Raw genomic sequence first — 15,548 nt, 5'->3', positions numbered from 1 at the left:
TAGGACAATAATTTTTCACACAAAAATTGAATTTAAAAAACTCTTTTAGGCGCTAATTAAGTTTCTAGTTCTGATTTTTTCCACCAGAATTTTAACCTAAGCAATTCCATCAATTTTGAAGTACTGAAATTATATAGTAAATCTTATATCTATAAATTCGGACTTTTTCAATATTTGGACTTAATATGCTTTAGATATGTATCTATTATATTTTAATAGTTAAATCTATAAAACATTCGAATAATATCTTTCCTGCTATCAGAAATATGTTGAAACCTTCTCCATAACAAATTAATAAATCAAATATTAGTTAATCACGATTGAAACATGAAACCAAATCCAAGCAACCCAGTCAAAAGCAAACCAAAACCAAAAATTCCATTCGTTTAAACCCACAAAACTGACCTTCAAATCAAGGCGGCATCTAGTCGTCCCGAAAAATTGGCGGAGCTGGAAAAGGGGATGGACTAGTCGTCCCGAAATTTCGGGAAGACTAGCCAAACTTATGAAAAACATTTAACTACCCATCCCGAATTTCGAGACGACGAGGACAACTTCGTTAAATCAAAATTGCCGTACCGACAGTTTAGATAACTCTTTTAGGACGTATAGCCATTATTAAAATCGGTCCAACTTTTATAATGATTTATAAAATCGATCAAGATTGACCCAATTCAAATTATTTATTTAAAAAAATTGAAATATGGATTGTTGTAATTTTAGGTAGCTGAAGCAAAAACATCCATATCAATTTTGTTAAACAAACCATTCAGTTCGTCTATTAGATCTTTAAATTAATTCGGTGCCTTTATTTTTATATCTTGTAATTCTTAGCCAAACTTGATTTTTATTGAAATTTCGCCTTTTTTGGTAATAAATTATTCTTCTTGTTTAAACATCCATCTTTTTTTTTAGTTGAAAATTCAATTTATTGGTTCGAATTTCTTTAATTTTGTTAAAAACTCATGCTTTTGGTTAACAATTTAACAACTAGGTTTAAAAGATTAACTACTATCTTTAAAATTAAAAAATTCTGTCTTATAAATTTAACTTTTTGGTTGAGAATTCAAGAATTTTGTTAAAAATTCTTTTTTTCCGGTAGAAAATTATTTCTTTTTAAGAATTCCACTTTTGGGTTCAGAATTCTTGAATTTTCTTGAAAATTCTTTTCTTTTTAGGCAGTAAATTAATCTTTTTGTATAAAATACATCTTTCTTAGATGTAAATTCAACTTCTTGATTGAGAACTCTGGAATTTTGTAAAAAATTCGTTTGTTTTCGGTAGAAAATTAATATTTTTATTTAAAAATGCATTTTTCCGTTAATAAATTAACACCTGGGTTATGAAGTAAAACTACTTTCTTAAAAATGCAATTTTTGGATGACAATTCAAAATTTTAGTTGAAAATTCATCTTTTTGGTTGAAAATTTTACTATTTTGTTGAAAATTCCTTTTTTTCTATCGTTGAAAAATTACTTTGGTGATTGAAAACTTACCTATTCCATTTTTGGTCAAAAATAGTTATTTTTAAAGTAAGAATTCAACTTTTTGTTAAAATTGAACTGTTTTGTTAAAAATTCGTTCTTTTTTTGTTGAAAATTAATCTAGATTGGTAGAAAATTCATCTTTTTTTAATATAAAATTAACTTTGTATCCTAATTTCAAACTTTTTATTGGACAATTCAACTGTTTTGTATAGAAATCTCAGAATTTTTTCTTAAAATTTCAATAATTTAGTGTTAAAAATTAACTATTTGGTAGAAAATTATTTTTTTAAGATTCAAAATTATTTTTTTAGTTGAAAATTCAACTTTTGGGTTAACAATTTAACAACTAGGTTTTAAAGTTGACGATTCAAAATTTTAGTTAAAAATTCATCTCTTTGGTTGGAAATTATACTGTTTTGTTGAAAATTCCTTTTTTTCTGTCGTTAATAAATTACTTTGGTTATTGAAAATTTACCTATTCCATTTTTGGTCGAAAATCGTTATTTTTTTAAGTAATAATTAAACTTTTTGTTAAAATTGAACTATTTAGTTCATAAATTATATATATTTTTTTATTAATTTAGTTTAGTTGAAAATTCAACTTTTAAGTTGACAGTTGTCGTCTTTTGTTGGAAATTCATCTTTTTTTGTATAAAATTAACTTTTTATCCTAATTTCATATTTTTTATTTGTGAATCCAACTGCTTTGTATAGAAAATTCCGGATTTTGTCTTAAAAGTTCAATAATTTAATTTAAAAAATCAACTATTTGGTATAAAATTCGTTTTTTATCATTCAAAATAATTTTTTGCATTTGAAAGTTGAAATATTCCATTTTTGGTTAAAAAAGTAAATTTCTTAGTTAAAAAATTCCATTATACCTGGGTTAACAGCCACACAAAATACAATTAGGCACCTTTCAACACTTACTCTCAAAAATCACTTTTTTATTTTAATTTTTGATTTATTTTTATTTTCTTATTTAATATTTACTAAATCAGTATAAACGTAAAATCTGATTTTACCTTACGTTACTTTCTGAGGAAGGGGGATTAAAAATTGTCCAAAATTGCCAACATCCATTACAATACATCAACGTAAAGGCACTGAATTAATTTGTAGACCTAATACTTTCGTCAATTTTATAAATTTAAATTCCTCAATTTCCGAACTGCAATTACGGCTATTTTTATTTCGAGTACAGACCACTCCAAACAAGACAAATATAACAAATAAAAGGCCCTCAAGCGAAACGCGAAATAAGTTGACCCGACTTTCCCGACATTAAATTTTTTGATCTCGTATGACCATGATAATGATGATGATAATGATGATCATGATGATGATGATGACAATGATAATGATGATGGGTAAAAAGCAATGATTGGCGGGATGGACAAAAAACATAAAGCGAACTCACCTTGGCGCGTATGGATGGCGGTGGAGGTTGAGGGCTGAAATTACTGTCGAACGCGTCAAACGATATCGCCCTCTTGGCATTAGACTTCCGGTGAACGGACGCAAAGTCGTGGGAGTTCTGGAAAGGATAGACACACTAGCTACAGCCGGCAGTACAAGAAACACACGTAGAAATGTGATAGACTTCAATTGGCTTTCTCATTTAGAGAAGGTAAAGATCGACAGTGAAAAATAAGATCAAATAAAAAAAATTAAATGAAAAAAAAAAATTATAGTCACAGAACCGCTTAGGTAACTTCACGTATCCCTTCGCGCGTCGCTTGACTCTAGCGGCGTTGTCGTGGATCTTAATACTTCGATTTGTAGGGTGACTAGGCCTCTGTATTTGGTACGTGCGCGAGTCATCATGCGAGCCGTTTGCTCAATATCTTTGGGTTTTTTTTTCAAAGGGCTTTTGAGGGACAGGATCAAGGTACTTTGGTACGCTAGGCCAGGCCTGTTAGGGAGATTCGCTTGGAGTTAGTGCAGACATGCGACAACCCAACAAAATACGAATCCAAAAAAAAGGGGACAAATAAATTCAAAAAATATAAATACTCATAAATAACCTCAGAAAATAACTTTACAAGAAAAAAAAAGACAAAAAAAAAATTTAATTCGTGCTGTGGCTCTGTGAGCGGAGGATCAGCTTCTTGTTCATTTCATTCATTTTTTTTCCGACTATCGGATGCAACAGTTAATTCTTTCCGCGTGATATCAATTTAATCAATGACATTCTGCTCTAGGCGCAAACAATGGATAACAATGAAAACACTATTCTCAACGTGCTTCGAAATTAATAATAATTCATACAAATTACAAAAGTACAAGAAACAAAAATCGATCGCATAGCGATGAAACGATTCTCTTACTTACAAAAAAAAATAATAATAATAAAAATAAGTATCAAAAAAACGACAATAAACGAGGCTAAGAACGAAAATGCCTCTATGGGGTAGGAATAAATTAAGTACTTATAAGGTCAGCGCGTCTTGGACGCATCTACAAACTAAAAGCGTCACGATAAACTAAAATTAGAATAGAGATATAGGTCATGGTTTTTCCAACTACATTTAACTATCAAATAGATTTTTTTTACATCCGCGCAACTCTTCGTTTTTTTGTTATAAATAATTAACAAGAAAGAGAAATATGTCAGAACGTTAAAAGAACAGATGTTGCGTCTAGTGTTAATATAAATAATAGCCCGTGAGACGAAAATTAATTCCCTCAATAAATTAATAAAAAAAATCAATAAAAAAAATAGAACGATAATTACGATAGATTTCTTTGGGTAGACAATATATAATTTACATCCGGCATATTCATTTTCTTGACGAAAGACGCTAGGTTGGTTGCCCAAATTTTGTCTAGGCAAAAACAAGCGACAAACATGAATCTCAAGTGCAGTGTTAGAGACAGACAAAAGAAAATGACAGACAAAACAGAGTGACAAATATATTAAAAGAGACATGAAGGGGGAAAAAAGCGGAAAGAGAGAAAGGCCGGCTAGCGTGTCTAAAGGCGATTGGAGCGGGAATAGTACCAGGAAAGGGCTGGTTGGCTTAAACTTTCACTGTGACTTTGGACATGTTGCTCTACCTTCACGGGACTCGGCCCTGCTGCCAAAAAACTGTCGTCCAGGGCCAACGATGCAGGAGAAAACAGCACCGACGTATCCAAACTTTTGCTCTGAAATATAAACCAAACTTATCAGATTTTTCATTCAAAAGTACATTTACGTTCTGTTAATTAATATTCAACTCAACATTCATTTCTTAAAGTTTTAAGAGCTATTCTATACTAAAATGGAAGCTAAAAATATTTGTATATGATTTTTAATAAACGTGTTCATATCTGTTTCAACGAAAGAAATTCTTCAGGGTGGCCAATTGAGCGAAAAAATTCCCAGTTTTTTTCGGTTCAGAAAAACTTTTCTCGGTCATTCAAATTTAAAAATTAGAACTAATGAAGCTAAAAATTGGTTCATTTGATGTCATAAAAACTGAAGTGCAAATTTAAACACTCAAAGTGGAACTCTGTTGAATTTTAAACTTTAAAAATTAAAGCTAAACTTTTATAACTTGTACAGTTCAAATTTTAAAATCAACAAATTTGTAAACGTTCAACAATATATTATTTTAAGCAATTTTAAAATAGAAACAGTAAAAAATGAAAGATTGAATTTTTCAGAATAGGTTTTGAAATCTTTTTAAATATTCTCTTCAAATTATATAATATTTTTTATATCACTTATTTTTCCAAAGAATCTTAAGAACATTTTCTCATAATCTTCAAACCTTTCAAAATCTTTAAAAAGCGTCAAAATTTGTTTTCAGTTTTTTTTTTTCAAATTTAAAATTATTTTTTAGAATTCTAAATATCTTCTAAAGTGATTCGAATTTTTCCTGAAACTTAAAAAAAAAACTTTTCCTGCTTTAAATTCTTCCACATTTTTTTTACAATTATGAAAGCCGCATGAAATCTTTTTAAACATTCTTTCAAATTTAATTTTTCGACATAGAGATTCATAAAAAATTTTCCTAGGAATCTTAAAAAAATGTTTTATTCTGATGAAACCTTTCAAGTTTTAAATTATTTTTTAATCTTTTCAAAATTTCTGAATATATTTGAATAAACTCCAATTTTTTCTAAATTAATAACTATTAAATTGCATTTTATTCATAAAAATTCGCTTTTGTTTTGAAAAAAATCATTTTCAATTTTTCAAATATTGAAAAATTTTACTTGCAAAGAAAAAAATTTTAAAAAGAAACTTGTAATGTTGGAAGTTTAAGTTTATCTCTCTAAAATTTTAAAGGTTCAAGGCTTTCTGTTTCAAACAATTTAATTTCAAATTGTTTAGTCTTGAATGTTTCATCTATGATTTCTCATTTTAGATAAACAGCCAAACATGGCTAAACATTAAAAAATATACCTTCATTAAATTAAAATTTTTCATATTGAATGTGTTCAAAATAGAATATTTTAAACTACATTTAAATTTCAAAAATCATCAATCAATTTATATTTATAGTTGATTAACTTCAAACGTTTTTTGATGAAAATTTCAATTTCAGACGATATTAATTTTTAATTGCTTAAATCTTTAAAACTGCATTAAAAATGAAGACCTAAAATCGAAAACTTTGACGGTAAGCTATTTTCTAATTACACATTGTAAAATGAATGAATTCACAATTGAAAACATTAATAATTGAAGTTAAAATTAAACAAAATTTCAAGTGATTGAATAGAATTTTCTTTTTAAAATGTCTTCAATTCTCTACCAAAAAATAAAAGTTCACTCTAATTTCCTGGCCTAAAAAAATCCGGTTTCTCGATCCATTGACACCCCTGAATTCTTTTTTGACATCATTATTTTGGCGGAAAATTAAAATTGTTTCTTTCAACTTGAAACTCTACTACTACGCATAACTTTTAAATAAAAAATCAATTAATGCTCTTAGCTTCCGCTTTGATATAAATGAGTTCAAAACTTTTTTCGAAGTGATTGCAATCATGTGTGTAAAAAAATGCGGATAATCACCGGCGTTTCGATGGCGAAGCTCATGTCGGAAGAGTCCTGAGAATTGGCCCAAGCCTGACAAAGAGCCTTTCGAGCTCGTTTGCCACCTGGTGCACTATTCTCCTTTCCTCGCCGCCTTCCAGTTCCATATCCAGAGTCCTGGAGCATACTACTGGAACAAGCGAGACTCTCCCGATCAGTTTCCTGCTTGATAATCTCCGTCAGAGCATCAAGTCGACTCGGGGTTGCCGGAAGTTGAGTTGTCGCCCCACTTCGTCGTTCCAATTCAGCGAGGGCGTTCTTGAAAGGCGTCGGCGTCCTAGGTGTTGTCCCATCTAGAATATCAACTGAATTTAAAATAGAAATATAAATTACAATCTAGAGATTGACTCTGAACGCAGGATAGATTTTTCATAGCGAAGCTGTCGACTTACCGCCTTGATTGCGACGCAGGCCTGACGGCTGGGGAGTCGTGAGTGTTTCGGGACTTCCCTTTGGTGTGCTTGCCCGCGGCCAAGATGTTTCGGGACTGAGACTGTTCAAAAACTGGGATGGACTGAACGGAAGTTGTTTAATGGGGGTCGAGGGCGTTGTACCAAGGTGGTGATGGTGGGCCAGTAAATAATCAGACTGGTTCCCACTGTCGGGAGTATCCGTTCTTTCCAATAACTGCATGGTGCGCTTCCTCCGAAGAATCGGGGGCGGACTAGTCTTCTCCTTGTCCCCGCACGAGTCAGCGGTTTCCTCCAGGTCGGGCATGGGTAAAAGTCGGATTTCTGAAGATCTGGAACCGCTCGCCTCGTTAGACATTTCCAAATCGAAGTATCTGTCGATGGGGAAAAGAAGAGTTCTAGAGTTTATTATAATTTATAGAAGTGTTTTGTTAACCGGGTGTCTACTCAAAACCTGGAACAAAATTCCCTGACAATTCCAGGTTTCTTTCAGCTATTATTTTTTTATAGTACATTGCCATCCAAGTATTTCACATTTTTTAAACAATCCGCTCGGAGCATGTATACAATTTCACGAGTTTATTATAAATAATGTTTTTTTTCAGACGATTTAAATATCTAAATGTGTAAAAATAGTACTATTGATAAGTCAAATTGAATAACTGTTTTTCTTCATTTGAAAAAGTAACTTTGATTTAATTTATATGTTTAATTTAGAAAGATTTGAAATAAAAAAGAAATACTACTAAAATAATTAATCATTTTTTAAATCTGTGCCAGGAGTCCATGAATTTGAATAATAATTTAAAGAAATTTTTATTATACCTTTCTATACTTAAAATTCATTAAAATTTTCAGTTAAACAAGTTAATTACTAACAAAGATAAAAAAAAAGAATTTTCAAAAAAAGAAGATGAATTTTTGACAAAAAATGGAAGTCAAATTTTCAGTACAAAAACTTGCTTTTCAACAGAAAAAAAAATTTTTCTAAGAATAGATCAATTTTGAACTAGAGATAAGAATTTTCTATAAAAATTATGAATCTTAACCCAAAATCACTAATTCTCGACGAAAAATATAATAGTTGATATTTCAACCAAAAAAGATCTTAACTTCAAACAAAGCAGTTGAATTTAACCAAAAAAAATTAGAATTTTCAACGAAGAATTATTTTCCAGTGAAAAGAGGGAAAATTTTTTAACAAAATATTGCATTTTTAAGCAAAAAATGAATTTCCAACCGAGAAGATTGATTTTATATAAAAAATAATAGATTTTCAACTAAAAAGAGAAATTTTCAACCAAAAATTGAAGATAAATTTTCTGTTCACAAAATTATTTATCAGCCAAGATAAAAAAGAATTTTCAACAAAATGGTCAAATTATTGAGCGAAGTGATGAATTTTTAAGTATAGCATCATGAATCTCCAACCAAATATAGAATATCTACATTTAGAGTTTAAAAAAATTAATTTAAAAAAAAAAAAGAAGATAAATTTTTAACCAGTGATAAATTTGTTATTAAAATGATGAAGCTTTAAACAAACAAAAAACTAACTTTTTTACAAAGTGGTTCAACTCTCAACAAAGTAGTTGAATTTTCAACAACAACAAAATTAATTCTGATGGCCTGATATTTCGACCAAAGAAGAACAAAATACAATTATTTTCAAGCAAACATTTGAAGTTAATTTACAAATATAAAATTTCAACCGAAAAATAGAATAATTGAATTTTTACTTACAAAAATTAGTTTTTATATGAAAAGATACAAATTTCCACCAAAATAATTTAATTTTTAATGAAAGAGACGAATCTTCCACTAACAAAGATGAGTTTTAAACAAAATAGTTTAATCTTCAACCAGAGCATATTAATTTTGAAACAAACCGTTACATTTTTAACTAAAAAAGATTAAATTTATACTAAAACAGATGAATTTTCAAACTAAAAAGACTATTTTTCACAAAACATTTGAATTTTCAACCAAAAAATTTCAGCTTTTAACAAAAAGTTCAATTTCAACCAAATAGTTAAATTTCATAACAACATAGTTGCATTTCCAATCAAATTGTTGTATTTTCACATACAAATGACGAATTTTCTTTAAAACAGTTAAATTCTCGAACAGAAAATATCAATTTTCAACAAGAATTTTAATATTCAATGAAATAAATTAATATCTACAAAAATGTAAGCATACTCTCGAAAAGATTCCCTGAAATTAAAAAAAAAATCCCTGAAATTTCCAGGTTTTTCCTATATAAAAATTCCCTGGCAATTCCAGGTTTTCCAGGTGAGCAAGACACCCTGGTTGACGATCAAGCGACCCTGGGAAGTTGAAAGTACCTCGAAAAGGGGGACATGGTTTCTGACTTTATTCTTGTAGGACCTTCTCGGCGAGGAGGGGATGCAAGTTGCCTTTCGACGTTGCGTTCATTCATCTGTATAATGTTCTGATATTGATTGCTGTGATTTCGATTTGTCGACTGACGCTGCTGTTGCTGCTCCCAAGCTGTCGTCCAATCCAACTGATCAAGATCACCGCAAACGGCATTGTCAGGTAACGATGGCGTAACTGTTGAATTGCTCTCTCCTCTGGATTTTGTGCTACTGATTTGACTGGAACTGTCCTCCGGTACACTGCGGGTATCTCTCCTCTGATTAGGTGCTGCTTCCGACGCTTTTCTCCTGCCTCGCCCTGAAAAAGAGACACAATCTTCATTTTTCATTACAATTTTGGTAAGATCCATTATTCAGGATGGTGATTCGATGGACGATTTCAAATTCCCGGTCATTACCTGATTTTTCTCGGTCAAATTTTTTTATTTTCTCGGTCCATCAAAAGTAACAACAGAGCAAAAAATTGCAAAATAAATGAATTTTCAAATAAAATTATGAATCTTTAACTGCACTAGTTGAATTTTAAACAAAACAGGCAGATTCTCAACTAAAATGATAAATATTGAACTGAAATATTTGAATTTGTAACCAAAGAATACGTTTTTAAGCAATTGGATTATTTTTTTAAACAAAAAGATGAATTTTCTACAAAAAAAAATACAACTTTTTAACAAAATAGATGCATTTTTAACGGATTACTTGAATTTTCAATCAAACAAGGTAAATATTCAACGAAACAGTTGAATTTTGAACTAAAAAAAAAATTTTCTACAGAAAATGGAATTTTTATATTTTTACTTTAAAAAATTATGTTAAAAAAAATGAGTTTTCAACTGAAACACTCAATCTTCAATCAAAATAGTAGTCAAAGTTTCAATCAAACAAAATTAATTTGTACTAAAAACGATAACTTGTCATCCAAAACTGAAATAGTTAAGTTTTAAGTTTAAAAAAATCAATGTTCAAGCAAAAAAGAAGTATTTTCAACTAAACAAGGTCAGTTGCCAATAAAAAATTGAAAAATTAAATTTGTAGACAAAAAATAAATATTCCACGAAAGAGATGAATTTTTATCTTATATCGAATACAATAGTTCAATTTTCTGTAAAAAATTACTGTTCATAATAGAAAGAAAAAAGAAAATTTTAATTAAATAGTTATTTTTCAACCGAAGGAATGAGTCTTGAATTAAAATGATGAGTCTTCAAACCAAAAAATTAATTTTTAACGTTCAACCAAGTAATTTTATTCAAAAACCTAGAAGATGATTTTTTAACTAAAACGATAAATATTTAACTGGAACTCTTGAATTTTTAATCGAAAAGAAGAATTTTTAAGCAAGGAGATTAAGTTTAACAGAGCTAATAAATTTTCAACTAAAATGACGAATCTTCAACTGAAATAGGTGAATTTTATACCTAACAAAAACATGAATTCCTAATCATAAAGATTACTTTTTTATAAATGAAGACAAATTTTTCACAAAGTACATACATTTTCAAACAAATAGTTTAATTTTTTAATAAAAAATTTCAAATTTCAACCAAAAATAAAATAGTTTAATTTTCCGTTAAGAATCTAATTCTGAACAACAAAAAATCATTATTTAGACAAAAATGTTAACTACTCGAAGTTCTTTCTTATTTTTTTTTTTAATTTGGTAGAGGGAACTTCTAAATTGTGACGAATTCTGACAAGATCAGGGATTTTTTAAACTCCTTTCTTCTCAATCTGAATTTTAGTTTTTTAAAAAAAAATGCTCCACGACTTTAGATAAAGAAAAAATCACTTTTCTAAATTGAACAAAATTACTAAAATAATGAAAACTTGAATGTTACTGCGATCAGAAGTAAATTCCCGGTTTCTTTATTAAATTCCTGGTCACCTGTTCCTCGCCACCCTGTTACTTTAGGTAGAAATTCGAACTTTGAAGGGCTTCTAAATTCAGTTGATGTTGTTATTATTTTTGAAACCAACATATGTGTAATTTTTAAAATAAAAAACAAATGAGAACAAGTTTTTACCCCTGGATCCAGAGACTCTGCCGTCCTCAGCCTCATACTTTCTTCTCATGGTACTATTCCAGTGGTTCTTGATTGCATTGTCCGTTCTTCCAGGTAGAAGTTTGGCGATTTTTGCCCATTGGTTCCCAACCCTGCGATGTGCCTCAACAATGATCCGGTCCTCCGCTTCTGTCCAGGCGGTTTTCTTGATTCCCGGATTCAGGTGATTGTGCCATCTTTCGCGACATTGTTTTCCAATTCGGCCCTTCAAATGTCGAGCTATGAGCGTCCACTTCTTCGGCCCATATCGATCGACTAATTCCACGACCTTCTCGTCTTCCTGAAAATTCAAAATAATACCGTCTCTATTTATCAATCCGATTCACGTTAATAGGTAGAGGAATCGTCAATGGAAATCCAGACTCAAGATAAGACCTTGACAACAGATAGACGCAAGAACTCAAAACTTCAGTGGTCGTTTGGCCCATAAAAAAAGCGTGAACCGGTAAACCTTTCGCGGAATCCCAAACCGGCCCTCGGATCAAAGGAATGAAGAATTCCTTCGACGCTTTCACGTGCTGAATTTCTGTTTGGCGTTCTGACCAAAAAGAAAACAGGAAGTGTACTAATGTGCCTTGTTTTCTTTTTATTCAAGTTTAATTTTTACTTAGGAACGTTAATTCAGAAGCGAACCAAAAACTAGACGATATCGTAAACTAGACTGACAATTACTAATATACATGTATAAGCATATGGAAATACGCGTGACAAATGATAGAGAGATGTCTAAAATCCCTGAAAAATTGCCTGGCGTCATCTGTGAACGCTCGCAATTGAAATTTTTCCAACGAATGAAAAATTTTCCCACCAAATGGAAAAGTCCCTAATTTTACAACAATTTGTCACTCTCCCTACTTTCAACATAATTTCCCACATCTTCCAATAATCCACAAACCTAAAGATTGAACCTCGACGCCCTAAAAATTCATCAGAAGAGGGGTGACTTTTCAAAACCTCCAGAGAAAAAAGTAGAAGGAAAATCGATCGGTCTCTAGATAAATTTTGAATAGAAACTACAGCAATGCTCGTTCTAATCATCGAAAAGAAGGTTTTCAGATACACGGGCTTAGCAATAATCTTCTACCTTCCTCCTCTTTCAGTTACCTGTACATTGAATGCAAAACAATCATTTTTCAAAGGTGAATGATGAACTATTTTTATATATGGTGATTCACACACTGGGAAGCATTACTTCCATAGGTTTAAAAATAGAACAATAAGAAAATACCTTTACAAAGATGAGTTACAAACTACAAACAACATAAATTTTTTAAAAATGTAAAACAAACCTCTTTCGTCCATGGGCCCTTGACCAATTCTGGATTTACGACTTTGGCCCATCTTTGCTGACACTGTACGTCACTTCGATCAGGAAAATGTGAAGAAATAACGTCCCATCGCAAATTTGAGCCCAGTTGATCAGCGTGGCTCACCAGCTGTTTTAGGAGATTATCCTGTAAAAAAACAGTGGTTTTCTAGTGTTTAAATCTTATTCTATATTTTAAATTATATACTTCAGATATCAGCAAATCTTTTAATTTAAATTCACTGCATAACTAAATTTTTATTTTCAATTTAAATTGTAAAGTTTTAAATTTCTAAAGATTATTAAATGAGAAATAGACATTTTCCCAATATCCGGTAAAATTGTCCCCATAGAATAATCTAGTGTCCAAGCACAATGCGAAATTTATAGGATTTATACAGCAGAGTTCGAGGTCCAGGTCCAGGCTATTTTGCGTCTTTACGAAACACGTGTGATTGTCCTGCGTGATGTTTCCCATGGGAAACCATACACTAGTTCTATACCTGCTCACCTTCCTATGATCTAGGTACGCTAGATTATGTTCTATTGCTATCTAACTCGACCAAGGGTTTCTAGATTCTGCATCTACCCCTCTAAAGATCACCCTTGTCGAAATGCTACTTGTGCACGAGAACCCTTCGTCTCTCTGTTTAGAAAAGGGACTGACAGTGACCAAAAAAAGGTGCTATTTGGACAGTGGAATGGGAAATTAGATCACGAGGGATTTAATCCAGGGGAAATGTACAGCAGGAAGTGAATTACGATCTTACTCTTAAAATTTTATATTAATTTAAAATTTAACATTTACACGGCGGCCTTTCTCTTCTTTTCTTTACACGGCGGACTCTTCCATTATAAAAGGTGAAATTTTAAATCAAAGGAGCGAATTTTTAACAGAATCGGTGAATTTTCATTCGAAAAATGTGACTTTAACAAAATAGTTAAATTTTCAACAAAATAAATGAATTTAAAACAAAGTTGAATTTTCAAATAAACAAGATGAATTCTCAAAGAAAAAAAATTTACAACAAAACCATTAAAATTTCAATCACAGTAATGAACATTGAACAAAAAAAGAACGTTCAACAAAGTGGATAAACTTTTACCCAAAACTTTCAACCAAAACTATGAATCTTCAACTGAAATATTAAAATTTTTAGTCAAGAGAATTAATTTTCAAACAAAAAAAAGACGGATTTTGCAACCAGAGATGAATTTTAAACTAAAATGATAAATTTACAATTATTTTTTGACAAAGTGGTTAAGCCTTCAAACAATTAGTTAAATTTTTAATTAAAGGAGATTAATTTTCAACAGTTTCATTTTATCCAAATAAGATAACATTTCTAGTAAAAGAGAAGAATACAAAAAAAAACGAATTTTCAGGCAGTTAGTTGAAATTTCAACATTAAAATATAACCGAAATATAAACTGACAATAAAGTTCCCTGACGTTTACTTCCATTACAGATTTTCCCCGGCCTACTGCCGCCATGCGTTTAGAAATACTTCATATTAATTTTAAGAAATTAAATATTTGTAATAATCAGGAAATTAAAATGTTGTGGCAATACTGAAATTACAAAATTTACATATCCATAGAAATTTAAAAGAGGAATCCAACTTCGGGAATAATAATAATGATACAGAATTCATGTTTCAAAATTTATCGTCTTTTCGAAATTTTCGAAACAAATCTTAATAAATTTGCAGAATTTGGTTTGCCTTAAATTTCAATTTTATTTACAAATTAAAAGCTTTCCTACTAAAGATTTTTAAAACTTTGGAATACTTTTAAACTGAGAGACTCTAAAACTTAAATATACTGAATTTCGATTTTAAATATTCACTAATCTAATTTTATTTTTTTTTTAATGTACGATACTTATTTACAGTTAAAAATAATTTTTTTAATATTCAAATTTTGTATCTTTGACCTAGCAGTCATTTGAATTTATGAACCTTTTTTGGATTTTTTTCGAATTTTAATAATAAAACTTGATTAATTTAAACTATTTTTAATATGTAGATACTAAGTACTATATTTTTAATACCAATAACTTCTTACGACATTATATTTTTAAACTGCAAAACTTTCAAACTTGTCTATTTCTAAATTATAATTTTTTCTATAATTTACGTCTGCAAATTTTAAAATTAACATTTTTTAAATATTTAAACTTTCGAATTCATGGAGTGAATTGGAATTTGAATCCGCGTCAAGTTTTTATAACTCTTTCTAACTTCAAAATTGGAATGCTTGTAATTTTTATTTATTTTTTTATTTTAGGAATGAAATAAGAAATGAGAATGTAATAGACCATTCAAATAAGAGAGTCAATAAGCTGACTAAAAAAATAAAAGTTTCATGATAAATTTTAAGTTTTAGAAACACAAACCCTAAATTCCTATCCAGATTTGAGTGGTTTTCTAGCATTATCTTCTTTAAATTCTTACTTCTATTTGCCGAAAGTAAATTTGGACTTAGTTCACTTCCTCCCATAATCTCTAGTCTAAGAGCTACATTTTTTTGCCCAAACTTCAATATAAATATAATTTATTAGTATTACTTATCATACCTCTTCCTTTGTCCATCGACCTTTGCTTATTTGTTTTCCTTGGGGCTGATTATTCGACGCCGCAGTCGATGAACTTGAGTTCGCTGGATAAGGTGATGGATACTCTCCTTCTGATTCATCGCCACTACTCGAATCGTATCCTGATCGAGACCTGCAATCAAAAATCATTTTCTAATTAAAATCCATACAACAAAAATAATACAATTTTCAAAATTTCTTTTTAATTTCTACAATAGTCATAAATAATAGTCTCACAATTAAAAATTTGTTAAC

The 15,548-nt window shown here is 30.0% G+C and overlaps 1 protein-coding gene across 5 annotated transcripts in view; it reads right to left on the bottom strand.

Annotated features, from left to right (window-relative positions):
• The window catches only part of LOC117175852 (transcriptional activator Myb), a 95,521-nt gene that overhangs the window by 1,890 nt on the left and 78,083 nt on the right, over window positions 1-15,548 (bottom strand). For 3 of the 5 annotated variants that reach the window (XM_033365644.1, XM_033365640.1, XM_033365639.1), the window contains 8 exons: window positions 15,276-15,426; window positions 12,681-12,845; window positions 11,353-11,671; window positions 9,275-9,626; window positions 6,909-7,300; window positions 6,496-6,821; window positions 4,548-4,637; window positions 2,908-3,024 (listed from right to left, as the gene is read on the bottom strand). In XM_033365644.1, the coding sequence (XP_033221535.1) occupies window positions 2,908-3,024; window positions 4,548-4,637; window positions 6,496-6,821; window positions 6,909-7,300; window positions 9,275-9,626; window positions 11,353-11,671; window positions 12,681-12,845; window positions 15,276-15,426 (1,912 nt within the window). Of the gene's footprint in view, window positions 1-405; window positions 494-2,907; window positions 3,025-4,547; window positions 4,638-6,495; window positions 6,822-6,908; window positions 7,301-9,274; window positions 9,627-11,352; window positions 11,672-12,680; window positions 12,846-15,275; window positions 15,427-15,548 lie in introns of all 5 variants that reach the window. The other 2 variants (XM_033365645.1, XM_033365643.1) reach the window with 2 other exon arrangements.

This window comes from Belonocnema kinseyi, chromosome 7 (genome assembly GCF_010883055.1).
Source record: "Belonocnema kinseyi isolate 2016_QV_RU_SX_M_011 chromosome 7, B_treatae_v1, whole genome shotgun sequence".
Lineage (NCBI taxonomy): Eukaryota > Metazoa > Arthropoda > Insecta > Hymenoptera > Cynipidae > Belonocnema > Belonocnema kinseyi.
The sequence above is the reverse complement of the archived record's forward strand: the minus strand, read 5'-3'. Positions and strand labels throughout refer to the sequence as shown.